The 27,341-nt window shown below is 42.3% G+C and overlaps 1 protein-coding gene across 1 annotated transcript; it reads right to left on the bottom strand.

The window, feature by feature from the left end:
- Positions 1–10,736: 10,736 nt before the first annotated feature.
- Positions 10,737–26,960, bottom strand: MPHOSPH10 (M-phase phosphoprotein 10). The gene is made up of 11 exons (XM_082617850.1): positions 26,806–26,960; positions 24,115–24,793; positions 23,406–23,560; positions 22,713–22,884; positions 20,487–20,628; positions 19,564–19,631; positions 18,024–18,161; positions 15,398–15,508; positions 12,569–12,676; positions 11,316–11,546; positions 10,737–10,954 (listed from the first exon to the last, which is right to left on the bottom strand). The coding sequence occupies exons 1-11, from the start codon at positions 26,892–26,894 to the stop codon at positions 10,805–10,807; spliced, it is 2,043 nt and encodes a 680-aa protein (XP_082473976.1). The 5' UTR covers positions 26,895–26,960; the 3' UTR covers positions 10,737–10,804.
- Between the last annotated feature and the right edge of the window lie 381 nt (positions 26,961–27,341).

The following is a 27,341-nucleotide window of genomic DNA, read 5'->3' as shown; positions in this document are numbered from 1 at the left end:
CGTTCGCCGCCTGATGCAATAGATGCCCATAACCTCAAGAGCAAAGAAATAGTACAAGAACAAGGACCTACTGTGTAGCAGAGGGAACTATATTAAATATCTTGAAATAACCTATAATGGGAAAGAATCTGAAAAAGTATATATACCTTTATACATACTTATATTATATATATATTTATATATATATATATATATATATATAAAATCACTTTGCTGTACACCTGAAAAATTGTAAATCAACCATACTTCAATTAAAAAATAAAAATAAAAGAATGATAAAATGTAGTCAGGTAATTAGGGAGTGGTGAGTTTGGATATTGCTTACATTAAAATGTAGTTTAGTTTGCTTTAATATAGTTTGTTTTCTTTGGGTTAATATAGTTTAATTTAATATAGCCAGGTTACATAATTTAAAATAAGGGCTATGGGGCTTCCCTGGTGGCGCAGTGGTTGAGAGTCCGCCTGCCGATGCAGGGGACACGGGTTCGGGCCCCGGTCCGGGAAGATCCCACATACCGCAGAGGCTGGGCCCATGAGCCATGGCCGCTGAGCCTGTGCGTCCGGAGCCTGTGCTCCGCAACGGGAGAGGCCACAGCAGTGATAGGCCCGCGTACCGCAAAAATAAATTAAATTAAATTAAATTAAATTAAACAAGGGCTATGTTTAACAACGGCAAATTTACTGAAAGTTTATCAGTCAGCGCTTGAGTGCTGATGCCAGCTGGTTCCAGCACCCCCTGACCGTGACCCGGATGGAAGCTTCCTGAACGCGGGGCGCCTGTCTATAGTCCTTTCCCACCGCCTGCAGCAGCGGCCAGCACTGTGTGATTACTCCATAAATATGTGTCAAATGAATGCATGAATAAATGAGCAAACCAAAGAGAAAATGGACGTGAACAGGGAATTCATCGACAAATATGTATTGAGTGCCTCCCTCGTGCCAGGTAATGTCCTTGGCTCCGAAAATATGGCCGTGAACAGAATGAGGAATGGGGGGGAAATCCTGCCTTCATGGAGAATACATTATGATGGAGGAAGATAGAGAAAAAACAAAATATACATAAATTATGTAGAGAGTTTAAAAGGCAAGTACTGATTAAATAAAATTCCTATTTTATGGCAAGATGAGAAAAATTTAAACATAAATGTTTCCTTTGCCCATTTGGGCCTCTGCATTAATATTGTGTATTCTGCATCTGCATTAATCAGACCTCCTTAGGAGATAACATTCCTTTTTAATCTCATCAAGGGTCACAACTCCTTAGGAGATAACTTTCCTTCTTAATCTTTTAAGGGGCCACAATGACCCATGACCACTACTCACTTTGTATAGATCTGGATTGTGTACATTGTCAGTAATACGTCATTTAAGGTACAGACCTGTGTCTCAAAAACTTATATAACTGTGCCTTGACCTCTAACAGGCAGAACAGTTCTCGGAGCTTTCTGAGAGGCTATTCCTGGGTTATAATCCTCGATTTGGCTCGGATAAAATTTTCTATTTCTTTTTTAGATCGACTGATTAATTTTTTTGTCAACGGTGCTTTGAAGAGAAATCAAGCAGAAACATCATGGTGGGGGAAGGGAGGGGCATTACAGTTTGAAAGAGCAGTAAGGAAAGGCCTCACTGAGAAAGTACCATCTAAGCAGACTTGAAGGAGGGAAGGCAGTGGATGTTCCAGAGAAGAGAGTTGTAATCAGAAGAAACAACCTCAGGGAGTGTAACAGAGAGGGTGCCCCAAGGTAGAAGCTTGCCTAGCAAGTCTAAGGACACCCAGAAGGCCAGGAAGACTGGAGCAGAAGTGAAGGAAGAGAGATAGCAGAGGACAGGTCTTGTAGGGCAATGGTAGTGAACTTTTTTTCTGTAAAGGGCCAGGTAGTCAATATTTTAGGCTCTGCCAGCCATAGGGTCTCTGGTCAAAGTCTGCAGTGTGCAGTGTGAAAGCAGCCATAAATAGTATGTAACAAAAGAGTGTGGCTGTGTGCCAATAAAACTTTATTTACAAATAGAGTCAGCTGACCAGATTTGGTCTCTGGCTGTAGTTTGCTGACACCTGATATAAGGCCTTGTGCATCATTATATGGATTTTAGCATCTGCTTTGCGTGTGTTCAGCAACATATGGTTGGGGTAGGAGAGGCAGGGAAAACAAAAGGCGAATGGAGTAATCCAAGGACGGTGGTGCCTGGGGTTAGCTCCTAAGAAGTAGTTAGGAATATTACTCAGCCATGAAGAAGAATGAATTAATGACATTTGCAGCAACATGGGTGGACCTAGAGATGATCATACTAAGTGAACTAAGCCAGACAAAGACAAATATCACAGGATATCACTTGTATGTGGAATCTAAAAAAAAATTATATAAATGAACTTATATATAAAACAGAACAGACTCACAGAAATAGAAAACAAACTTATGGCTACCAAAGGGGAAAGAGGGAGAGGAATAAATTAGGAGTTTGGGATTAGCAGATACACACTACTGTATACAAAACAGATAACCAACAAGGACCTACTGTATAGCCCAGGTAACTATATTCAATATTTTGTAATAATCTATAAGGGAAAAGAATCTGAAAAAAAAAATATATATGTATAACTGAATCACTTTGCTGTTCACCTGAAACTAACATTGTATATCAACTATACTTCAATAAAAAATAAAAAAAAAGAAGCAGTCAGATTCTGGATACATTTAGAAGGTATAACCAACAGAATTTGCTCATGGTAGACAGTGTAAGGTATGAGAAAATTCAAGGACTGCTCTTAGGTCTTTGGCCTATCACCTGGGAGGATGAAGGGGAAAGGTTTAGAGTTCAGTTTTAGATGTGTGTCTTTGTCCATTCAGGCTGCTATGACAAAATACCACAGATTGAGTGGCTTATAAACAATGGAATTTTATGTGCCACAGTTCTGGAGGCTAGAAGTCTGAGACATGGTATCAGCAATGGTTGGGTAAAGGCCCTCTTCTGGATCCAGACTTTTCACCATGTCCTGACATGGTGTAGTGGAAGGAGCTAGGGAGCTCTGGGGGGGGGGTGTGTGTGTCTAAGGACACTAATCCCATTCATGAGGGCCCCAGCCTCATGGCCTAAGCAGCTCCCAAAGGCTCCATCTCCTCACACAATCCCAATGGGCAGTAGGATTTCAACATATAAATTTGGGGAAGGGGAGAACACAAACATTCAGACCACAGCCACATGTAAGTTTGAAATGCCAGTTAGACATTCTTGTGGCTAAAAGATACTTAAATTTATTAACTAAATCAGGCCAGGAAATATGAACTGGGGAGTCATCAGGATCTATATGGTATTAATATACGGCACCAAGGAATGACTGTGGATAGAGAATTGAAAGGTCAGAAGGCTGAACACTCTGATAAGAAAAGGAGGGAAGGTGAGGATGAGGCAGCAAAGGAGTCTGAGCTGCATCCAGAAAACAGGTGTGTGGTATGTGCTGAGGATCAGGGGGTGTCGGATGCAGCTAGAAGGAAAGTGAGGTGAGGTCTGCAAGCAGCCATAGATCCAGCAGTGTGGATGGCACTGTTACCTGACAGAAGCCAAAGCTGTGGAATGGTGATTGCAGAAGATACAAGAAAGAATGGGGAGACAGGAATTGGAGAAAATGTGGGGACCCATTCACTACCCTGGAGTTTGTGTGAAGATCATTTTAAGCTGAAGACATTGGGATTCAACAGAGGCAGAAAGAAGCCTTCTAAGAGCTTCTCTTTCCTGATGGAAAGCAGAGACTTCTGGGAAATCAGGCTGCTGTGAATTCCCTCTTCAGGGTGGCTTTTATTACCAGGAAGGAAACCAAGAGTAAATTCCCTCTGTGGGGGAATTTTATGGCCAAGAAGATGGAAAGACCCCTTGCGCCTGAGTTTGCAATTATTATCACAGACTTTCTTTGGTTTTTTTTTTTGGTTTTTTTTTTGCGGTTCGCAGGCCTCTCACCATTGTGGCCTCTCCCGTTGCGGAGCACAGGCTCCGGACGCGCAAGCTCAGCGGCCATGGCCCACGGGCCTAGCCGCTCCGCGGCATGTGGGATCTTCCCGGACCGGGGCACGAACCCGTGTCCCCTGCATCGGCAGGCGGACTCTCAACCACAGTGCCACCAGGGAAGCCCATCACAGACTTTCTTATCTCCCATTTGCTCTTCTAGAAACCCATTTGCTTTTCCCTAACAGACATTTCTACCCCCTTTCTTTTCCCTGCTAAATTAGGTGTATAAATCTCTAACTTTAACCACTTACCTAGCTGCTTCTTTTGTAAACTACAATACGTATATGAATAATTTCTCCTGTTAATCTGTCTTTTGTCAGTTTAATTCACAGGCCCCTAGGGACTCAACCTAAGAGGGTAGAGGAAAAGTTTTTCCTCTCCAACGATGGAAAGTATAGATGACTCTTTCAAGAGGTTTAGCAGTGAAGGAGAACAGACAGGTAGGGCAGAACTAAAGGGGGAAGGGGGGTTAAGAGTGTTGTTATTTAACAAATGCTGGAGAGGGTGTGGAGAGAAGGGAACCCTCCTACACTGTTGGTGGGAATGTAAGTTGGCGCAACCATTATGGAAAACAGTGTGGAGGTTCCTTAAAAAACTAGAGTTACGGGAATTCCTTAGTGGTCCAGTGGTTAGGACTTCGCATTTCCACTGCAGGGGGCCCGGGTTTGACCCCTGGTCTGGGAACTAAGATCCTGCATGTCCCGCAGCATGGTCAAAAAATCCCAAAAGCTGCATGGGGCAGCCAAAAAAACCCCAAAAAACAACTCCCAAAAAACAAAAAACAAACTAAATATTGGAACTTCCCTGGTGGCGCAGTGGTTAAGAATGTGCCTGCCAATGCAGGGAACATGGGTTCGAGCCCTGGTCCAGGAAGATCTCACATGCCACAGAGCAACTAAGCCTGTGTGCCACAACTACTGAGCCTGAGCTCTAGAGCCTGTGAGCCACAACTACTGAGCTCACGTGCCACAGCTACTGAAGCCCACGCGCCGAGAGCCCACACTCTGCAACGAGAAGCCACCGCAATGAGAAGCCCATGCACCACAACGAAGAGTAGCCCCCGCTCGATGCAAGTAAAGAAAGCCCGTGTGCAGCAACAAAGACCCAACGCAGCCAAAAATAAATAAATAAATAAATTTATAAAAAATAAAAAACTAGAATTACCATATGATCCAGCAATCCCACTCCTAGGTGTATATCCAGAGAAAACCATAATTTGACAAGATACATGCACCCCAACGTTCACAACAGCCAAAATATGGAAACAACCTAACAGTCCATTGATGGATGAATGGATAAAGAAGATGTGGTACATATATACAATGGAATACTACTCAGCCATAAAAAATAATGAAATAATGCCATTTGCAGCAACATGGATGGGTCTAGAGATTATCATACTAAGTAAGTCAGAAAGACAAATACTGTATGATATCACTTATATGTAGAATCTAAAATGTGGCACAAATGAACTTATCTAAGAAACAGAAACAGACCCACAGATATAGAGAACAGACTTGTGGTTGCCTAGTGGAAGATGGGTGGGGGAGGGAAGGACTGGGAGTTTGCCATTAGCAGATACAAACTACTATATATAGGATGGATAAATAACAAGGTCCTACTCTATAGCACAGGGAACTATAGTCAATATCCTGTGATAAACCATAATAGAAAAGAATATAAAAAAAGAATGTCTATATGTGTATAACTGAGTCACTTTGCTGTACAGCAGAGATTGGCACAGCATTGGAAATCAACTATACTTCAATAAAAAGATAAAATAGAATAGAAGAAAAGAGAATACCAAAGACAGGAGTGGAGGGGTGTAGGGAGGCAGAGAGAGAGAGTGGTCTGGAAGGGGCAATGAGAAGCAAGGGCATCTAATCCATCCACCTCCAGGCCAAGTGAAGACTGGGGGAAAAACAAAACAGAAAACTGCTACCATCTGAAAAAGCTGCTGAAGAAGTCATGTCCTCGGGGGAAAAAAAAAGACAGGGAGTATTACCAGAGAAAGAGATCATTTTGTAAAGTTAAAAGGGTCAGTCATGAGGAAGACATAAAAATCATAAATCGTTGTTTCTAATAACAGGGCTTCAAAATACATGAAGCAAAAACTGACACATCAAAGGAATAGACAAATGCACAATCATAGAGATTTTAATATCTTTCTCTAATTGGTAGAATTAGACCCCCCTTCCCCCCCAAAAGTAAGTAAGGATATAGAATAACTGAACAGAACTATCAAAGCTCTGGACTAATTGAAATACAGAGCTCTATGCGTACCCGTAGAGCACATTTTTTTGCCTTTTCCCAGTGGTATAAGTTTAATAATTCTGAAACTGCTTCTTATATCATCTAGAAGCAAATGAATAAATATCCTGAAGACTATGGGAGTAAGATTTCTTACTGTTGGAAAAGGTGTTACAAGTACGGAAAGAATGAAACTAGAATATAATGTGCTGTGGTACTGGATTAGAATTGGAGGTATTGATAGGAACCCATGCATGAAATACATCACACACACACACACACACACACAGTTTCCCAGCTCTGTCTTTTGATTGGACCTAGTAGCGACAGTAGCGGTGAGCATACGTAGCACCTAGACCTTTTGTTTCAAAATACCATTCTCCACTATGAGGAGCCAGGGTCCCTTGGAAAAATGGCCAAATCCAGGAAAAGTACAGGATAAAGCCTGGGATGTTTTGTAGCACCACAAAGTAAGGAAGTGCTCAAAGAATGATGGGGACCTACCATGACCCAGGAATCACCTTGAAGGGCCTTCCACTGTAAAGTCAGGGACAATTGGAACATCGAAAGTGATGAGAAAGGATTATAAACATTAAGTAACATAGAAACCTGAGTCTATACTGATATAAATAAATGAGAAGGGAAAGCTCTTCCTTGCAGTAGAATGTCAATACATACAGAAGAAATGATGGGAGTTAGAAAATCATCAGTGGACACTCCAATTTGTGAAAGTTTGGTGAGGAGCAGGGTATTTACAGTATCAAAGTATCTCCGTCATAAACTACTAATTATTAAAAAGAAAAGATAACTTTATAGTGGGAAAACCTGACATCACTTTAACAAACTAATCATTTTCCTCACCAGCTTCACTGGGACAAATGGGTATCAAACCTCTGTTGATGAGATACTAAAGACACATCACTGCTATGGTTTTCTTGCCAAAAATGCTAACCTGAATCTAATCATCAGAAAACAGACAAATCCAATTTTGAGGGACATTCTATAAAATAACTGGCCTGTATACTTGAAAAATGTTACAGTTAAGAAAGACAAAGGCTCAGAAACTGTTCCAGATTACTAGAAGCTAGAGATGTAACAACTAAATACGAGTGACCTTGGAATGACCCTGCACTGGGGAAAAGAGCTATAAAGGATGTTATTGGGACAACTGACAAATTTGAATATGGACTGTGGATTGGATAACTGCACTGTGCCCATGTTAAATTTCCTGATTTTGGTGATTATACTGCGGTTATATATAAGTGATTATTCTTATTCTTAGGAAATACATAATGATGTATTTAGGGGTAAAGGTCCATGATGTCTTCAACTTACTCTCAAATTGTTCAGAAAAAGAAAGAATAATAAAGCCAATGGGGCTAAATTTATTGGAATTTTCCTGGAACTTTAAAATACCAAAATTAAAAGCTAATTAAGGGACTTCCCTGGCGGTGCAGTGGTTAAGAATCTGCCTGACAATGCAGGGGACATGGGTTTGAGCCCAGGTCCAGGAAGATCCCACATGCTGCGGAGCAGCTAAGCCTGTGCGCCACAACTACTGAGCCTGCACTCTAGAACCCGCGAGCCACAACTACTGAGCCCGCATATTGTAACTACTGAAGCCCGCGCTCCTAGAGCCCGTGCTCCACAAGAGAAGCTACAGCAATGAGAAGCCCGCACACCGCAACGAAGAGTAGCCCCTGCTTGCCGCAACTAGAGAAAGCCCGCACACAGCAACGAAGACCCAACGCAGCCAAAAAAATTAATTAAAAAAAGAAAAAAGCTAATTAAAAACAATACAGAAAATAAACACATAACAAAATGCTCAATCCCATTAGTAGAGAAACATAAATTAAAACCACACATTCATCAAATTATACCTACCAGAATAGCAAAAAATTTTTTAATTCCCCCCAAGTGCTGACAAAGATATCATTAAGTGCAAATTTGTACGACTTTGAGAAACAATGCCACGTTATCTTTTGGACTTCCTACCCAGCAATTCTAAAGTACCTTAGAGGTTAGAGCCTACACTGGCACTGTGATGTTCAAATGGGATTATTCATAATAGTGTAAAACTGGAAACAAATGTCTTGAAGAGAATGGTTAAATAAAACTGTAGTGTGTTCATACAATACTATGCAGCAGTGAAAATGAATGAATAGGGTTATGGATAAATTTGAGGGATGTCGACAGAGAAAAAGCAACCCATCAATATAACGTTCTGTTTTCATAAAATTCACATATTAGGAAAATTAAACAATGCATTGACTATGGATATGTGAATGTATGGTAAAATATAACACATGCAAAGGAATGATAAATGTGAAATTCAGAACTGTGGTCATTCTTTACCTCTTTACACAGATGAGTGAAGATGATAGTGCATTGTTTTTAGGTAAAAGGTGATTTCACAGATGTTCTATTGTGCTTCTAATTTATATAGAAAATGAAATGTATGTAAATATTCTACCAGAATACACACTTCATAAGGTTAGGAATTGTTATCTGTTTCGTTCAGTTATAACCCTGGTACCTGCAATAGTGCCTGGCACAAATCAAATATTTAGAATGAATATAATCTTTATATCAAATGTGATATTAAAGAAGCAAATGGATTGATATATCTCACCCAGATGTGGGGGGAAAATGTGAAGATAAGTGACTTTACTCTGCAAGTATCAAACTTGGACAGATAAAAATGAATCACTGCTCCAGGATCAAACATCCTGATCCTGACAAATTATTATGAAACAAATAATCATTATGAGTTTGGGATTAAAATATACACACTACTATATATAAAATAGATAACCAACAAGGACCTACTCTATAGCACAGGAAACTATACTATTTTGTAATAACCTATAATGGAAGAGAATGTAAAAAAAGTATATATACAAATATATGTAACTGAATCCCTTTGCTGTACATTTGAAACTACCACAACACTGTAAATCAAATATATTCCAATAAGTTAAAAAAATAATCATCAAGGGAAAGAGAACTAAGCTAGCCATGAGTGGGAACTGGAAAACTGTGTTTCGTTTTGTTTAAATATTTATTTATTTATATGGCTGAGTCAGGTCTTAGATGTGGCACACGGGATCTTCGTTGGCATGCAGGATCTTTGGCTGCAGCATGTAGTTCCCTGACTGGGGATCAAACCCGGGTCCCCTGTAGGGAGTGCGGAGCCTTAGCCACTGGACCACCAGGAAGTCCCCAAACTGTTTTTAGGAAGAAAATAGCAACTCCTACCTAGGGCCACTCCAATCACCACTAAAAATCCTGACACTTTCACTAGGGCTAGAGGGAGACCAGGTGGTTACTCCAACTGTTTTGTTTAGAAGACAAAGGAGGGTAGAGAACTGTGTCCTAAGACCTGAAACAAATGACAGTTCAGTACTGACTGGGGCACCCTGAGGGGCCAGCTTCTGTGTCAGCAGGACCGCAGACCACAAACCTCCAGGCTCCTGACAGTGACTGTCCCGCTGATGATGAAAGAGAAGGGCTTTCGCTATTGCTTCAGCTTCAGCTTTGTTTTCAACCTCTACCCACATAAGGCTTAAGGCATTTCTACCAAAAGCATAATGTGAGGGCTTCCCTGGTGGTGCAGTGGTTGAGAACCCGCCTGCCAGTGCAGGGGACACGGGTTCGATCCCTGGTCCGGGAAGATCACACATGCCGCGGAGCAACTAAGCCCGTGCGCCACAACTACTGAGCCTGCACTCCAGAGCCCATGAGCCACAACTACTGAGCCCATGAGCCACAACTACTGAGCCCACGTGCCACAACTACTGAAGCCTGCACGCCTAGAGCCCGTGCTCCACAACAAGAGAAGCCACAATGAGAAGCCTGCGCACCGCAACAAAGAGTAGCCCCCGCTCGCCGCAACCAGAGAAAAAGCCTGCGTGCAGCAACAAAGACCCAACGCAGCCAGAAACAATAAATAAATAAAATAAATTTTTTAAAAAAGCATAATGTGAGACCCTATCAGACAAAAGGTGGTCTTCCCTGGGTGGGAGGTGGAGACAGGGAGCACCCGGTGGTCGTGGAAGGCTCCGAGGACCGCCAGTCTGTCCTCCCAGCAAGCTCACCTCCTCTCATGGCCGAATCACCCCCATCCTCCTGCATCTGACGGGGACAAGCCTCCCCAGCCTCCGCGAGCCTCTGCTCACATGACATGAGATCACTTCTTAAGGGGAAGAATGTAAGGCACACGCATGGAAATCCCACTGTTCTGTGAAAGGATGACAGGGCAGTGGGAGAAGAAAATCAAGGCCTCTTGAAGACACGTGAGGACCTCTGCTGTGGACAGCTGGCTGTGATGGGGTTCCCAGCATGCAGGCCTGCCCCCTCACCAGCTGGGCCTGGGGCGGGCACACTGTGGGGAGGGTCTGGGAAGAGAGGTCCCACCACATACCCAGATGAAGGCTTGCTCTTCTCAAACATCTGCCGTCCATGCAAAGAAAAGTTCTCAAAAATTTTATTACAAAACAGAACAATGACAGAATATAAGCTTACGTGTTACTATTTACATTATATGCAAAATCTATTACAGCTTTAATTTATGAACAGAAATATCCTGTTTTTTCTCCTTTTTCTTCCCCGTTCTCTTTGCATCATTTATTTGCATTTTTACTTGATCTTGTAATTTAGAAAAGAATGCTTGTGATGATTTTAAGGCTTTGTCTTTACCTTCATCCTGCAATTAAAAATAATACAAGTTCATGTTGTAAGATGTGCTTAAAGATGAAAAAAACCAAAGGATTAGAACTGGGCATCAAAGTATAAATATGAAAAAGAACTAGACAAGATTATGAAAACTTACATCAGTTAGTACAGAGATATTATATACATTTTGCGCTGCAACAATGGTCTCACAATGTCAGGTGACCGTGAGGACCCTGCATTAGAAACCCGGCCAGTCCCCACGGCCTCTCCCGTCCCCTCCCCTCCACAGGTGGGCAGCGGTGGCTGGCTCGGTTACTCCGCCACCCAGATCACCTAAAGCTTGCCATCCGCTCCCCCTTCCCCCTCCAGCAGCTTTCCTGCCCCATCCTCACCTTTAACAGTGAAGCTTTGCCTGTCTTGGTTAGCTGTTTTAACTTCTCGGAAGCTACTGCTTTGGTGTATTTCCCTGCTCGGTCTGGGTTGCTCTTTTCAAGAAGTCTTCTCCGCTTTTCTTTCTCCTTTATTTTCAAATGCTTTTGATATTTCTTTTTCCTCCTTTCTCGTTTCTTGTCTGTAGCTGTTTTCTCAGCAGCTGTTTTTGTATCTCCAGCTTTATTTTTCTCCTATTGAAAAACAACCACAAACACACACGTTAATCTAAACTAACAACTCAGGAAATTAGAAGAGAAGCAGCTCCATGGAATGTGGCTGATGGGCTGTACACCGACGGCCAAGTGTGAGAAGCAGAGCATCCCCGCCTACACTCTGAAGGGCTCTGGTCACTCAGCTCTCTAAGACCCGGGATGCGTTCTCTTGACGGTGACTGTTCAGTCCCAACACTCCTTCACAAAGGCAGCCTGGAGAGCAGGGGTGTCAGGCTGTCCCTCCTGGAGAAGCACGGAGACCCCAGCCGGGGCTGCAGTGACCTGCCCGCAGCAGCCCAGCTCTGAGCTGCTGGCAGCCATGGGGGGCTGACGGCAGGAAACCTAGCTGGTGAGGGTCCATTTCCTCCCTTTTCTCTTCTGCTGCCAGCCCAGCCTAGCAGAGGTGGCAGGGGCTCTGAAGGGGTGAGTGTGGGTGGAGCAAAGCAAATGAGCACAAAAAAGGAGGGCCGTGCTGCCAGGCGCCAGGAGGCCGAGGCCCCGGCAGAAGCCACCATTACTGTGTAAGGCAAGAGCTCCCATGCTCACAAGGCAGGGACAGCCTGCATGTGGTATGTCCAACTCCTTCCAAGATCCAAATGCTATTACTGATAAGCATTACATGGAAACAACACAAAGGGGGAAATGCTGATTAATATCAAAGGATTGCTAAATATATGCAGTTTGTTTTAAACCTAACACCTAAGCTAACATCTAATTAACCCCAAACTTCTAATCTTCAAACTGAATTATAACGAGATACTGATGTTGGATATTTACAATTAGCTTTTATAATATTTCTCAATCTGTATCTCATAATAATACCTGATTACAGAAGACTCGTATTTGAATATTCTATATTATTAATTTGATTATACTTGGAAACTGCTGAGATATGTTAGAATAAAGACTACAAGCTCAAGGAAAACAAGCTTAAATGGAGATCTGACTATAAACGACCAACTTATAAACAGATATTTAAAGCTTCAACACTGGCTTCTCACCTTGACTTCCTCTGGGGCCAGGAGGGCTGCATCGCTGACACTCACTGGGGCGACCTCCTCCATGGTGACGGCTGGCAGATTCGACACAACTTTAATCTCTGGAACAGGCTAGAAAAGAGACAACACACTTAACAGGAAGTCAGAAGTGGTCCTCACATAAAATATTTAAATTGTGAACCTACTGAAGTATAATACATACAATACTTCATGGAGATTATTTCTATACTTTTGCAGGACATGTCTGCCATATTCAAACACACGGTCTTTCATCTGTTAGTAAATTCCACCTGCCATGTAGGTGTATATTCTCAAACAATCCTATCCACCGTTTAACAGTGTCTGTGTTATCTTGCCTTTGGGTATAGGAAAAAAGCTCACTATAAGAAATACATGGAAAAAGCTGCAAGGAAAGGTGCTTATTGGAACAACATGTTCCAGCAACTAAAAACAGATGTTACAAAGAGAAATATGAAATGATACTAAGTTGTTTTGGAAAATGAAGACAGTACTGAAATAAACACAACCTACAAATTATAAAAACAGGAGGAAAGAATGCAACACTAACTGAAGGGCCATTTGTTTGTCGTTTAGTTTTTTTTTTTTTATTCTTGAAAGAACTGCCCAAGGGATTCAGAAATTACAATGGTTGCATCCCACTCACGGTAGTAAAAGGACAATGGTCATGAAGACTTCCAGTACTGCTCTGTACACTAGTCCTGCTCATCTTGATGCAGGGGCAACGGGGTCCGCAGTGGAGTAAAGGATAAAGTGGGAAAGAGTAGGTGTCCTGAGCGAACACGAGACTGAGCCCCAGGAGACAGGGCTCTGTCCCAAAGCACAGCGCTGTCCACCTCACAAGCGCATTTCCTATCACAGTCCTGCCCACGTTCCAGTTAACTAGGCAGATATGCACCCCAGGATCCTTCATAAGGAAGAAAAACAAGCCCTGAAGACAACAGGGTCCTGGACTCTAAATAAGAGAAGAATGTCAGAATGTGAAAGAAATCATCTCTTCCCCTGGACCACTGTTCATTTATTTATTAGGAGCACTGTGTTCCATTCTACAATTTAAAGATAAATATGGAGAAAATGGAGACGACCCAAAAAATAATAGAAACTGATGACTGGTTAACAGTCATGGAGATGACTTGTGAAATACCAACCTGAATACGAAAAAAGCAATATCAAGAGGAAGCTAGACCAGAAATGACATTTCTGACAAGGAAATAAGAAAGGCTCTTATACTGTGGCCCAAGATTCCAAGGAATGTCTGAGGGCTTCCCCATAGCCGGCTCCAGGCTGGTGTGACAAACACAGCCGCAAAAAAAAACACAACTGTGGGCTTCCCTGGTGGCGCAGTGGTTGAGAGTCTGCCTGCCGATGCAGGGGACACGGGTTCGTGCCCTGGTCTGGGAGGATCCCACATGCCGCGGAGCGGCTGGGCCTGTGAGCCATGGCCGCTGAGCCTGTGCGTCCAGAGCCTGTGCTCCGCAACAGGAGAGGCCACAACAGTGAGAGGCCCGCATACCGGAAAAACAAAAAACAAAAAAAACACACAACTGTGGGGCTTGAAGACAAGTAGTGAGCAATGAACCATCCACCAATGAGCGCACCTGTGCCACGGGGCTATGAGGGAGAAGGGCAGAGACAGACGCGGGAAGAGGAGGTGTCAAACCTGAGACCCTACAGATGGAGGAGCCCGGAGGGAAGGAAGGAGACCAGGGTGGCTGGGGAGCAAACCACGAGGACCAGAGGGATGAGAAGGAGTCACGTCCCGCGGGGTCTTGTAAGGAGGGAAGGGATCGCATTTTCCACATGAGTAAGACCTTTCCACAGCAGGACCTGCTGGCTGAGAAGGTGGAGACATCCCTCTCCTCTCTTCACCTGCTCACTATACACGGTCATCAGACCAAGCACTCTGAGACTCTCAAGATGGGCCCCACCACCAAAAATGTACCATCATGGAAAGGACACCAAGATTAAACAAAAACAAAGAAGCAGGTGATGACCAAATACTCACACAGGAAAAGTTACCTGACCATCAAGGGATCGGAAAGGACCTCGGAGGTTACCACCTCCTCTGTACAGACAGAACCTTAGGCAATTTGCCTACATCACGAAGCCACTGAGGGGCAGACAGACTCGGGTCTCTGACTCTGGACTAGCCCTTGATGCTTGACATCCCACTTCCAGACAACACAAGTGACCCCAGGGGGCACCAAGCGAGCAAGTACCAGAAGGCTGGTGCAGCATGTTTTGCAGGCTCACAGAAGTTGGTGAGCAGGAGGGAGCTGCAGAACAGATGGGCACTGAGCTGTCTGGGCGGGAGTCGCAGAGGCAGAGGGGGAACAGCATGCAGTGGGGAGAGCAAGGGCCCAGGAGTTAGGGCTCACCTCCCACCCCGAAGCCTTGCTGTCCTCACCTGCAAAGTGGAAGGAGTAGTATTTGCCTCAGGTTCTGTGGGTTAAGAGTTAGTGGACATGATGGACCTAATCTGACAGGTGGTAGGTGCTCAATAAATGCCAGGTACAGACACCACACACGCTCCCAAGACCATCACACAAGCAACCAGAGACCAGACAAGGAAGAAGGGTGGGAACTGAGGAGACCCCGTGGCTAAGGCCAAGGGTCTGGCAGAGACCAGCAGGGCGGAGCCAGAACTGTCATGGGACCAGACACGAGCCTTCCTCATGGGAGGCCCTGCCTGTAATTTATGGGGAATTCCTGCAGGTTTGTATCCTGAAACCAAATAAAGCACGAGTCTCACAAAAGCTCAAAGAGGAATTACAATCACATCTGCTCTGTTCACTGAGATGTAAACACACTTACCGGTTTAGGGATGAAATGGAAGTTTGAGAGGGCATCCAATTTTAAGAAGAGGGAATCCATCATCTTCTGAATTTCTACGTGCTCTGGATTTTCTTCCTCTGCTGTTTTTTGCTTAGGAAATAAGTTCAACGTTATCAGACTAAGCAGCGACACAGGCATCACAGGACAAAACACTCAAGGCCAATAAGGGTATCACCAGTTTCTCGTCACCAGGTTTCAGCTCCAAAGAAACATTCCAAGGCAAGATCAAAGTCACCAATACCAGGGCGGCGCTAGCACCCACCCAAGAAGAAACATGACGTGCACTTGAGAAGCTGTGGCAACTATACCACTAACATTTAGAACATACAATTTAGTTCCCTTTATGTTTACTTCTGTCAGTAACTAAACTACTCCCACTAGGATGGCTATTTAAAAAGAAACAAAACAGAAAATAACAAGTATTGGCCAGGTTGTGGAAGGACCAGAACCCTTAGGCAGTGTTGGTGGGAACGTAAAATGGTGCAGGCACAGTGGAGACGAGTCTGGCAGTGCCTCCAAAAGTTAAACAGAGAATCACCATAGGAGCAGCAATTCCACTTTTAGGTATATGCCCAAGGGAATTAAAGCAGGTACTCAAACAAGTACATGGACACACATGTCCCTGGCTGCATTATTCACGAAAGGCAGAAACAGCCCAAATGCTCACCAACTGGTGACTGGATCAGTAAATCGTGGTACACACACAACAGAATACTATTCAGCTACAAAAAAGGGGATAAATTACGGACACATCACAAACCTGAAACATTAAGCTAAATAAAAGGCATCACACATAAAAGGTCACATGTTGTATGACTCCATTTACATGAAATATCTAGTGTAAGTAAATCCACAGAGACTGAATGCAGATTGGTGGCTGTCAGGGGAGGGGTGGCTGGGTAACTGCTTAGTGGGTGTGGGGTTTCATTTCGGGGTGACGAAAATGTTTTTGAATTAGATACAGGTAGTGGTTGCACGACACCATGAATGCCCCTGAACTGCTCTCTTTAAAATGGTTAATTTGTTATGTGAATCTCAACTCAATTAAAAATAAGAAACAAAGCAAAAAACAAAACTAAGGAGTTAATGAAGATTTTGTAAAATTATCCAAATATTCATTTGGATTGCAGGGACAAATGTATATGTAATTTGTTAAAGGTTTTTCTGATTAAATCACATTGGAAAAAACTGAGAGCAGTTTTCTTTCCACTAAGAAAAGGTAAATTTCACACTTCTCTTTCCCCATGCCCAAAATGCTATTCTAAGAGGCCAAAAGTTTTTGTTTGGTTACTTATTGATGAACCCACGAAAAACCACTACCACCACTACCACTCACCACTGGGAAGCAACTGGCTCTTTACCCCGGTTACCCTAATGCCAGAGACACACCCAGGTCTGTGTGTCCAGTGTCTGTCAGTGCCCCCTTCCAGCCATGTCCAAGCACATACTACTGCTTTTTACTCCTTAAACTTAACACGTTTTAAAATCCTAACCATGTCCTTTGCCCTCATCCCAGGTTATATCTGTGAAACAATGCATCTGACATCCAGCATCTTCCTGACACACACAGACCTAAGGGTTAAGGTTCATTCACATGCTGTTTATCAGCACTCTGCTTATTCCCTCCAGGGCAGCTGCCAAACTTCAGGAAATTCAGATCATCCTTGCCAAACTCTTAATGGAATGAATGAGTCTAGGATTAGCCTAAATTGAGTCCACACTCAGAAACTTGTGAACTGGCTGCTGATGTCCAAGACAGAAATAAAACTATCACTTAAAGACCTGATACGAGCTACATAATTTCATTTTTACCTCTCATGGTTACTAAATACTTCCTGTATTTACTGAATTTCCACATAGTAGCTGGATTTTCACTAAGCATTGACTGAGGTTGTACACATCTCCCTTCAACTACCACCTTGGGTGGCAAGGCAGCCGGGAAAAATTTTAATTCAAATCCTTCCAGTTCTTCAGCTTCACAGCGGCATTAGGGCCCTATCTGCTGTTGCTGCCTAAATGGCATTAATTAACAAAATCTGGATGGAATCTTAAATGCTCTTGCAGGATAAAAATGCCACCTCATCCCCAGGCACATACTGACCACATTCCCAGCAAATCAGGTGTGAAGGAGTAATTCAATTTGTTATATTGGGAATACAACATTTTTGGAAATATGACTTTGTCCTATTTAACTAAAAGTATTTTTTTAACACTCTAAGTAAAAAGAAACCACCAAAAACTCACCAGACCTAAATACATGAAGGAATCCACAAATAATCTTATAAAATTTATCAACAACTTCTAAAGTACAAATGAGAAATGGTTTTTAAATTGTAGCATAATTGCTGGACAGTTAATAATTAGCTGTGAAAGTAGCAGGTGACCACTGAGTAACTGCAAACCAAACCCCCTCTGCCCCCGACACTCAGTGGGAAGGCTGCAGCCCCTCTACTCCTAGCACGCTCTGTCTCACACTACACAGGGTGACCCCAAAGGTCAAGACTTCGGTATTTCACACAGTTCGACGAGCAGGTAGAACCTGCAGAGGTGGTTCTCCACCTCTCCTCCCTGAATGACAACGGCTTCGCCTTAGCACTGTCCTTACCTGGTTGAGTTTGATGTACTCCTGTTCATAAATTTCAGCAAGGCTCAATTTACTCTTTTCATGGTCCAGTGTTAAACGCTTTTTATACTCATATGCATCCTCTTTAGGTTTTTCTTTACGTACGACATCATCCCAAGCCTAAAATATGAAAGACACACAGAACACAAATTGACAGATAAAATCTGTAACTTCTTTCTAGGCTCCCTTAAGAATCTTCCTCTGGAGGGACTTCCCTGGTGGTGCAGTGGTTAAGAATCCGCCTGCCAGGACACAGGTTCAACCCCTGGTCAGGGAAGATCCCACATGCTGCAGATCAACTAAGCCCGTGCGCCACAACTACTGAGCCCACGTGCCCAAACTACTGAAGCCCGCTGGCTTAGATAGAGCTGTGCTCCACAACAAGAGAAGCCACCGCAATGAAGAGAAGCCCCAGCTCGCCGCAACTAGAGAAAACCCGCGTGCAGCAATGAAGACCCAACACAGCCAAAAATAAATAAATAAATAATAAAATAAATTAAAAAAAAAAAAAAGAATCCACCTGTCAATGCAGGGGACATGGGTTCAATCCCTGGTCTGGGAAGAACCCACGTGCCACAGAGGAACTAAGCCCGTACGACACAAGTACTGAAGCCCGCACGCCTAGAGCCCGTGCTCCACAACAAGGGAATTAAAGCAACACCGCAGTGAGAAGCCCGTGTGCTGCAACAAAGACCCAACGCAGCCAAAAATAAATAAATTAATTAATTAAAAAAAAAGAATCCTCCGTTGGAATATTATCTTTCCAGAGTAAGCAAAAGCAAACTGCAGCAAAAAGGAACTCATTTTCACCATTTGAAATGACTACTCAATTCACAGTAAGTATTATGCAGAAAGGGCATCACTCAAGTACCCTTTTTTGTTTTAAATATGTCTCTCTCCTGGTTACCAACTTGAACTCCACAATTCCTCATCGTGGTTTGCTCAACAGTCAAGACAAGAGTTTGCTTCATTTCAAATTTAAAGATTTTCTGCATACAGTCCCCATCCTTCAAACCCTTCCGATTTTAAACAAACAAACATGTTATAAAGCCATCTCGGGACTTCCCTCGTGGTCCAGTGGTTAAGACTTCTCGCTCCCAACGCAGGGGGCCCGGGTTCAATCCCTGTGTAGGGAACTAGATCCTGCATGCCACAACTAAGACCCAACGCAGCCAAATACATAAATAAATATTAAAAAAAAAAAGAAGCCATCTCTTGGTGCACGTGTCATGTACCCAAGTTTTACTCTAAGTTTACAAAATAAGATCAAGTTTTAAACAAAAACTCTTTGGTCACCCCATTCTCCTCAGGCACGACACCTGTCTTTGTTGTGTGATGGCAGTGCCTCACACAACAAAGGCCAAGGACACTTCTGGTGTAGACTTAGGGCTTTTAAATGAAGAACTGATAGAACAAATATTCTATGAAAATAAAGAGTGTTATTCCTACTCCCAAAATATTCTTACGTATTTCTAAACATTTCAGTGAATTTTGAATTAAGTTAAATTTCATTCTTACTGACCTGATCTTTTATCCTCTGCTTAATGATATCTTCTAGTTGAACAGTGGTTTCCTCTGTGATCACAGGTGCTAAAGGAAACAGGACATGTACTCATTAGGTATACAGAAACTAAGCAGTGGTTCGAAAAGGGTGGTCCTTGGACCGCAGCATCACCCCCATCTGGGAATGTTAGAAATGCGAATTCTTGGGCCCACCCCACATCTCCTAAATCAGAAAGTGAGGAAGAAAAAGGGATACCTCTATGTGTTTTAACTAGCCTTTCTGATGCTCCCTGCAATTTGAGAACCACAAAACTACAAAAATACATACGGTAGCAAATGCTAACACTTTTAACCCATGCACTTGGGGACTTGCCCCCTCTTTTCCATTCTCTAGCACTAAATAAAATAGAAATTCATTTTGACTTAACAGGTACAAGAAAGAATTCAATGAGACAATCAGAGTTCTGGCTGGAATCACAATTTAATCACTGGACAATGACAGCAGGCACTGTAAGCAGATCACTAGCAGGAGTGATTATGGACTATACATTAGGCATCACTAGTATATTAGTAATTCTTGGGTGGATTAATGGTATTGTGGCTGTACAGGGGAATGTCTTAGTTCTTAGAAAAAAATAAAAGTACTCAGGACTAAAGTGTCATGATATTGGCTACTTACTTTCAAATGACTCGGGAAAAAAAGTGCACACACACAGTCACACACATAAATGGGGGGAGAAAGCAAATATGGCCAAAACTTAACAACTGGTGAATCCAGCTGAATGGCATACATATGTCCACTGTACTATTTTTTCAACTTTTCTATATGTTTACAAGTTTTTAAAATAAAGTTTGGGGAAAAGAAATATTACTCCAAATCTATGAGAACCATAGAAAAGGCACAGACACGAACAGTTGCAGGAGCCCAGTGGCCACACGCACCCATACGGATGGCGTGGTCAAAGTGCAGGGTCTCTTCTAGGAGGCTGTTCTCGGGCCGCTTCTGTGCTGTCACTTCCCCTTGAAGTTGCCAAGGTTTCTTTTCCAACAACTGTTTTTCCAAAGATGCAATTTTTTCATTCATCTGAAAGACAAAAAGAGTTACTACATGTTTACAGAAGAAAACTAGACTTATAGTCGAGTAAAAGCAACTAATATTTTTAATAGTGGGAGAGCAAGAAATGTACTGTTCCTGAACACAATTCTGTTTTGCCCTTGCCATCTTTTAATGATGCCAGTAGTGACCTATTCCCGTCCCCTGAGGTGGGATGAGGAGCTGTGGATGACCTCTTTCCCCCACTGATTTGGAATGCCATGTTTATAATTTACTTACTTCTCCCAGCAGCATTTGGGTATATTTCTGGGCTCTGTTCTAGTCAAACGACCTATTTATTCACAAGCCACTATCAATTTTAATTATTAGAGCATTCCAAGACTAAGTAATTTTTTATTAGAACATCAATATTTGATGGAGCCTGACCCTCCTGACTCCACACCCACAATCCAAATTATCTCTTACTTCTAAAAACGTGGCATCTATAATGACTTCACAGTGTATAAAATGCCAGCCTTTTCAGCTACCTACTGAATTAGTTTTCCTAATAGCTTTTCAATTCATCTGCTTGGTTTTTCTAGTTTTCTCTGCAAATATTAATGCTTTCACTTCAGTTCTTCTCACCTCTTATCATCTTCTTTTGTAGTTGTCCTGGCTAAATAACACTTCTATAAGAATCTTAAGTAACAGTGGAAATAGTAATAGTGGTAATGGGAATAGTTTTATTCTTGATTTTAAAGGGATGTTTCTAGAATTCTACCATTAAACATGATGGCACCTTTTGGCTAGATGTGTTTATATTTCACTAGAAGTTAAAAAAAAATTAGGAATGGATATTGAATTTTATTAAATGTCATTTCTGATATATATGGAGGTGACCATATGGTTTTTCTCCTTAACCTATTATAACAAGTATTAAACTAATAGATTTCCTAATCCTGAATCAAGAGGATGAGGCCCACCTGGTTGTGGTAGCATTATTCTTTCATTGAGCTATTTTGGATTTTTGCATCAATATTCATAAGTGAGACTGTGTGTGTTTTAATGTTACCTTTGTCAGGTTTGGGTATTCATGTTACAATAGCTTCACAAGAAAAGTTTGGAAGCTTTACTCTTTATATGTAGGAACTGATCAAACAGAACTAAATTATCTACTTCTTGAAGGTTTGATATAATTCCCCAGTAAAACTAAACCTGCTTCTCTTTTTTTTTTTTGCAGGGGTGTGGGGAGGGAAGGACACTAACTCAAGAACAAAGTTCATATTTTCTTTCAATTTTTTTTTTTGTTAAGACTTTTTCTTCTGGGAACAATCTGACAATCATGTATTTAACTCAGATTCTCTTTTTTTTGGCCGCACCATGCAGCACGTGGGATCTTAGTTCCCCAACCAGGGATCAAACCCGCAACCCCTGCAGTGGAACTGTGGAGTCTCAACTGCTGAACCACCGCGGAAGTCCCCCCAGATTCTCTTTTTAAAATGATTCTTTTGATATCCTTGGTATCTTTAGTTATTTGCCTAGTCTCACTTCGAACTGTGTGATCTAATTTTAAGACAGTTAAATGATAAAAGCCAAATATTTGGAGCCAGGCTGTATCTATTGTTTTCAAATAACATTTTGTTCGTCTGAAATTGTCACAAGGAAATAATTTTTATCGACTTTGGAAGATGTGTTTGAGATGGTATTAGTTAAAATTCTGGCTACTTGGCAACTTGCAGAAGCCATCTGAGATAGGCAGTATCCTTAAGAGCAAGTGAAACAGTTACCAGGAGAGGCTCACAGGACAGCTACTTAGGAAAAACATGCCCCAGATATAAAGACAGCACGGAGAAAGAAAAGAAACAAGTTTTACAGATGGGCCCCAGATTGAAAGCCACAGGTTGGGAAATGCAGCATTGATTTTTACAAATCAGTTGCTTCCCACATGGTTATCTCTATACAGTGTGCTACAGAAAGCAGCTGCAAGATTTTTGTTTTGGTTTTTTTTTTAAGGACGGTTAAGTGTTCCACCAAAAAAACACAAAAAACACAACTGGATAGATTAGTTAGTAGTCTGTGATTTCCACAGTCATGTCAAGCATATGAAAAAATCCCTTAAAATTCCTAATTATTACCTTTTCCTGTCTTATTTCAAAAGAGGATTTGACTTCATCAGAGTCTTTCTGTACATTTAAGACATTTGTATCTTCAGTTTCCTCATCATCTGGCAAAGCAAAGGTCACTCTTTTCAAGGTTTCTTTATGTTGTTTACTGTCTCCACTTTCTTCAAGGTCATTATCTTCATCCCTGTAAGACCAAAACACTTATGAAAGGAAACACACCACTTTCCGATAGAAAAACAAAAAGAAACAAACTTAGTAATTAAAGTTCTTCTTTTGTAGACTTAACGCAATTAAATATTTAGAACTTCTAAAGTCATTCAGTTACTAAGGAACAGAAGGATTTAGGTGAAACAGAACAAAGTGTCCAATACATAGAAAACAAATTTTTCATCAATCTATAATACAAACTTATCTCACCAAGTAACAACAGGGTATTTTTACTGACACAAAAAAACAAATCAGAGCTCCTGGTAAGAAAGGTTTGCGTGCTAGTGCCAGTGACGCTTACCTGCACTAGATTATCTCTGACGTCCCTTCAAATTTGGAGACTTTCCTCTGGCTATCCTGAGGTTCTCTGATCTTAGAGAATCTACTCTCTGATCTTAGAGAATCCCAATTCTTAGGACAATCACAGCTGACACCCAGGAGTACACAAATAGGATGGGGTACCTCCAGCTTACAGTGTAAAGGATTCAAAATACTCACATCTCAGAAAAGCTTTCTTCTCCTTCTTCAGCAATTTCTTCCTCTTCACTTGAAGCCAGTTCATCACCATCATCATGGACACTTGCTATGTCTTCATCACTTTCAACTGGATCAAAGAAATCTTTGTATTTCAGGTTTCTGGAACTTTTACCTGACTAAAACATAAATACTTTTAACACCTTAAATCAAGGATAGGAAAATACGTTAAATCATGCATAAATGTGTATGCATACTGTACAGGAGAAATTGGCAACTAAAAACACTACCATAAAACCCTAAGAACTATTAGACCACAACAAACTGAATGGCAGTATAGATTGATTTATGACTGATTAGATAGAGCATGATATTCTTCTCTCTCTAAATCTTCTAACTACAATTATTTCCAAAATATCCCTGCCTAAATAAAGTACACAAATGCCTTCCTTTCACTCTTTTTTCTAGTGCTTGATGAAAATCCATGTCTGAGGGAAAATTCTGAATCTCTCTAACATGTGTGACTGTGGATCTGAAGCTACAAAACAAGTATTCTGTGATAAGGAAACAATGGCTTTGGTTTAATTTTTTCAGTCTTTTTTTTTCAACTGATCTAAATATTTCACTTATGCCCTGGTAAGCTTTGAAGTATTTTAATCCTCTTCTGGAGAAACAGAACCCCATCTAATTTGAGGAGGCAGAAAGAATGCTCTGTCCTCTCCCAAAACTTTACCTTAAGATCCTGACTTCCAAACAGTCCTCTGTCTTCATCGGAATCGACATCTTCAAAAAAATCAATATCCTCCTCCTCTTCATCATCTTTTTGTTCCTCTTCCTTTTCTATGTTTTCTAAAAAGCTCTCCATTTCAGAGAGTTTGAAGAATTTATCATCTACTATGGACTTTTCCGTTGGTTTCCTAGGCACTTTGTTTTGCACCTTGCTCTGCTGTTCCAATTTGCTGATATCAAAGTCAAGGTCAGAGTCCTCATCACTGAAATCTGGGCTTTTCCTCAGATCCAATTTGCTTGAGTTTATAGCTCTCTCATCCTCTTCAGGATCATCACTACTCAGGTCTGACACTTTCTCTTCCTCCTCTTCCAAATCTTGTTCTAGGTCCTCCTCGCCACCGGCCTCCATCTCTGAGGCATCCTCTTCACACTCTTGCACCTCATTCTCTGAGAGAAGACTGATGTCTTCATCTTTAATGGCTTCACTAACTGCATTCTGGAAGTACCGTAAAATTGGTTCATTCTGCAATTCCAGTTGTTGCCAAATCTGCTCATCATCAAAATTATTTATCATCAGTCTTTGTAAAGGACTTCCACGTTTCCTGTCATTCTCTAGTATTTTATTAAAGTCATAAAGTACTTTTGTTAAAGAAGTAAACTTTGATGCCAGTTCATCTTGAATGCTATTAAGGGGGCAGGGAGAAGTTAAATTAGATTTATAATTATAGGTAACAATTTCACAGCACTCAGAATTTTTTTTAAAAGGCCCAACTCTTAGGCAAAATCAAATTTTAAAAAAACTGAAGTATGGCTGATTTACAATATTATATTAGTTTCAGTGATTCAGTATTTTTACTGATTATACTCCATTAAAAGTTATTTCAAGATAATGGCCAAGACAATTCCATTGCTATACAGTATATTCTTGTTGCTTATCTATTTTATGCATAGTAGTTGGTATTTCTTAATCCAACACCCTTAACTTGCTCCCCCGTACAACTGGTAACTACCATTTTGTTTTCTATATCTGTGAGTCTGTTTCTGTTCTGTTATATACATTCATTTGTATTACTTTTTAGATCCCACATGTAAGTGATAACACAGTATTTGTCTTCCTCTGTCTGTCTGATTGACTTCACCAAGCATAATATTCTCTAGGTCCATCCAGGTTGCTGCACATGAAATGTTAATTTTAAGTATGTATAGATTCTGGCCCCCAACAGTGTATTATCTTGCCAAAGAACCACATTAGTATATAAAAGGTGTCAACCAAGTATCTGTGAATCTGCTATCTGGATTTTAGACAGGGAAACTGTGACAGATCTATTTGCCTAAAGATAGAGAGTGAATCTTAACCTTAAATTCTCAACTCTGCTATATTACAGGCCACTCCATTCAGTCAGCCCATGGTCAATACTTGCTTTGATAAGAGTGGTCAGAGAATACCTCTCTCAGAGAATACCTCTCTGAGGATGTGACATCTGAGATGATACCTATTTATAAGGAGACAGTCTTACAAAGCTGTGGAAACATGTACTCCAGGCAGGGGAAACAGCAAGAACAAATTTCCTAAGACAGAAACGCACTGGTTGAGTTTGAGGAGCAGAAAGCCCAGCTTGGCTGGAGTGCGGTGAAGGAGACAGAAGGGAAGGTTAGAGAGGTGGGTGGGAGACAGATCGTGAAGGTCTCAGACATAAGAGTTTGTCATTTTAGAAGTGAAGGTTTTTAAGCAGAGAAGCAAAATGATTTAAATTTATGCTTTGGAAAGAAGGCCTGTTGAGGAAAAGGAATGAAATTAGGGTGATCAGGAGGCTGATGCAGGCATCCGGGCAAAGGATGCAGAACTGCGCTGGGATTACAGCTGTGAATACGGTGAGAAATAATCAAATTCAGGATAGTATAGTTCAGAGAACTAACTGACAGGATTTGCTAATAACTGGATATAGAATTGAGAAAAAAGGAAGACATCAAGGAAGTAGCTTAGTTTCGTGTCTGAAGGACTGGAAGGACAGAGGTGCTGCTCACTGTGATAGGGAAGGCAGGTGGTGAGCATGGGGAAAGGATCTCAGGGAGGGCAGAGGACAGGGAGCAAACAGAACCAACAGTTCATTTTGGATATACTAAATCTGAGATGCTGAGAGTGTATGGCTGTAGTTGCTATGAGCTTCAAGGTCGGGTTTCAAATATAAATCTGAGAGCCATAATTTCCTAGATCTTTTCACAGTCTTTGAACAAAATACCACGAGCTCGTGCTGGGAAGGGAGACGAAAGACAGCCTTAACTCTCGAGAAGCTCAAGTCGTGGGGTGGATAGATAAGCGACAAGTTAATACTTTCAATTAAGTCTGATGAGTAAGTAAGCACTGGGTGCTCTGGGAGCACATGGAAAAAAGAGCAATCCACCCGGTGCGTCTTGCGGGGGGGGGAGGGGGCGGGGGGCGGCAACTGAGGCCTCGAAACAGGAATAACCCAGTTAGTTTGATTTCAACAGCACACGACTGGGAGATCCACACTACACAGCTCTTAACCATCTAAAAAAGTGTGATAGGCTAGGAGAGCGTAAACTACTTGAAATCTAAGGAAAAGGGATCTCCCCTTCCCTTTGCCTTCCCCCTACTCTGGCACTTGCCGGGGGCCCGCAGCCCGCGCCCACGCGAGTCCTGAGCTGCACCAGAGCCCGGGCTCCGAGCACTTACGTGAGGAAGCATTCCGGGCGGTCGGTGGCTTTACCGACCTCCCTCAGGCAGCGCTCCAGGGTCCGCCGACGCCACACCCGCGGGGCCATGACTGACTGCCGCTCAGAACACAGAGCCGCATGCAAAGGAGGAGAGCCGCCCGGAAACCACGCCACAAAGACGCACCCCGCCCAACTGCAGCCGCTAGCCGAAGGTTCCGCGGCGAACAGGTTCCGGATCCACCCCCAGCCACAGCCAATGGCAGCCCGAGAACTTTCACCAAGGGGTGCGGGGGTGGCCTTGGCGGGGGGGGCTCGGGGGGGGCTCGGGGGGGGCTCGGGGGGGCGGGGCGGGAAACCGAAAATCGCCATTGGTCAGCTCGATGAACTTTCTCCAAACTTTTTGTTTTGTATTTCTGAGGAGCCCACAGGAGGTGTCGCGTCCTCCTTTTAAGTTTCTGCTTTAGATGCACTCGGTGACTTCAATACGTTGTGTAGTAAAAGAGAGGACCCGCTCCCAACACCCACGGAAACGCAGCACCACTTGTCACTTCCCCT

The sequence above is a fragment of the Mesoplodon mirus genome, assembly GCF_964341445.2.
Source record: "Mesoplodon mirus genome assembly, chromosome: 4".
NCBI lineage: Eukaryota > Metazoa > Chordata > Mammalia > Artiodactyla > Ziphiidae > Mesoplodon > Mesoplodon mirus.
The sequence above is the reverse complement of the archived record's forward strand: the minus strand, read 5'-3'. Positions and strand labels throughout refer to the sequence as shown.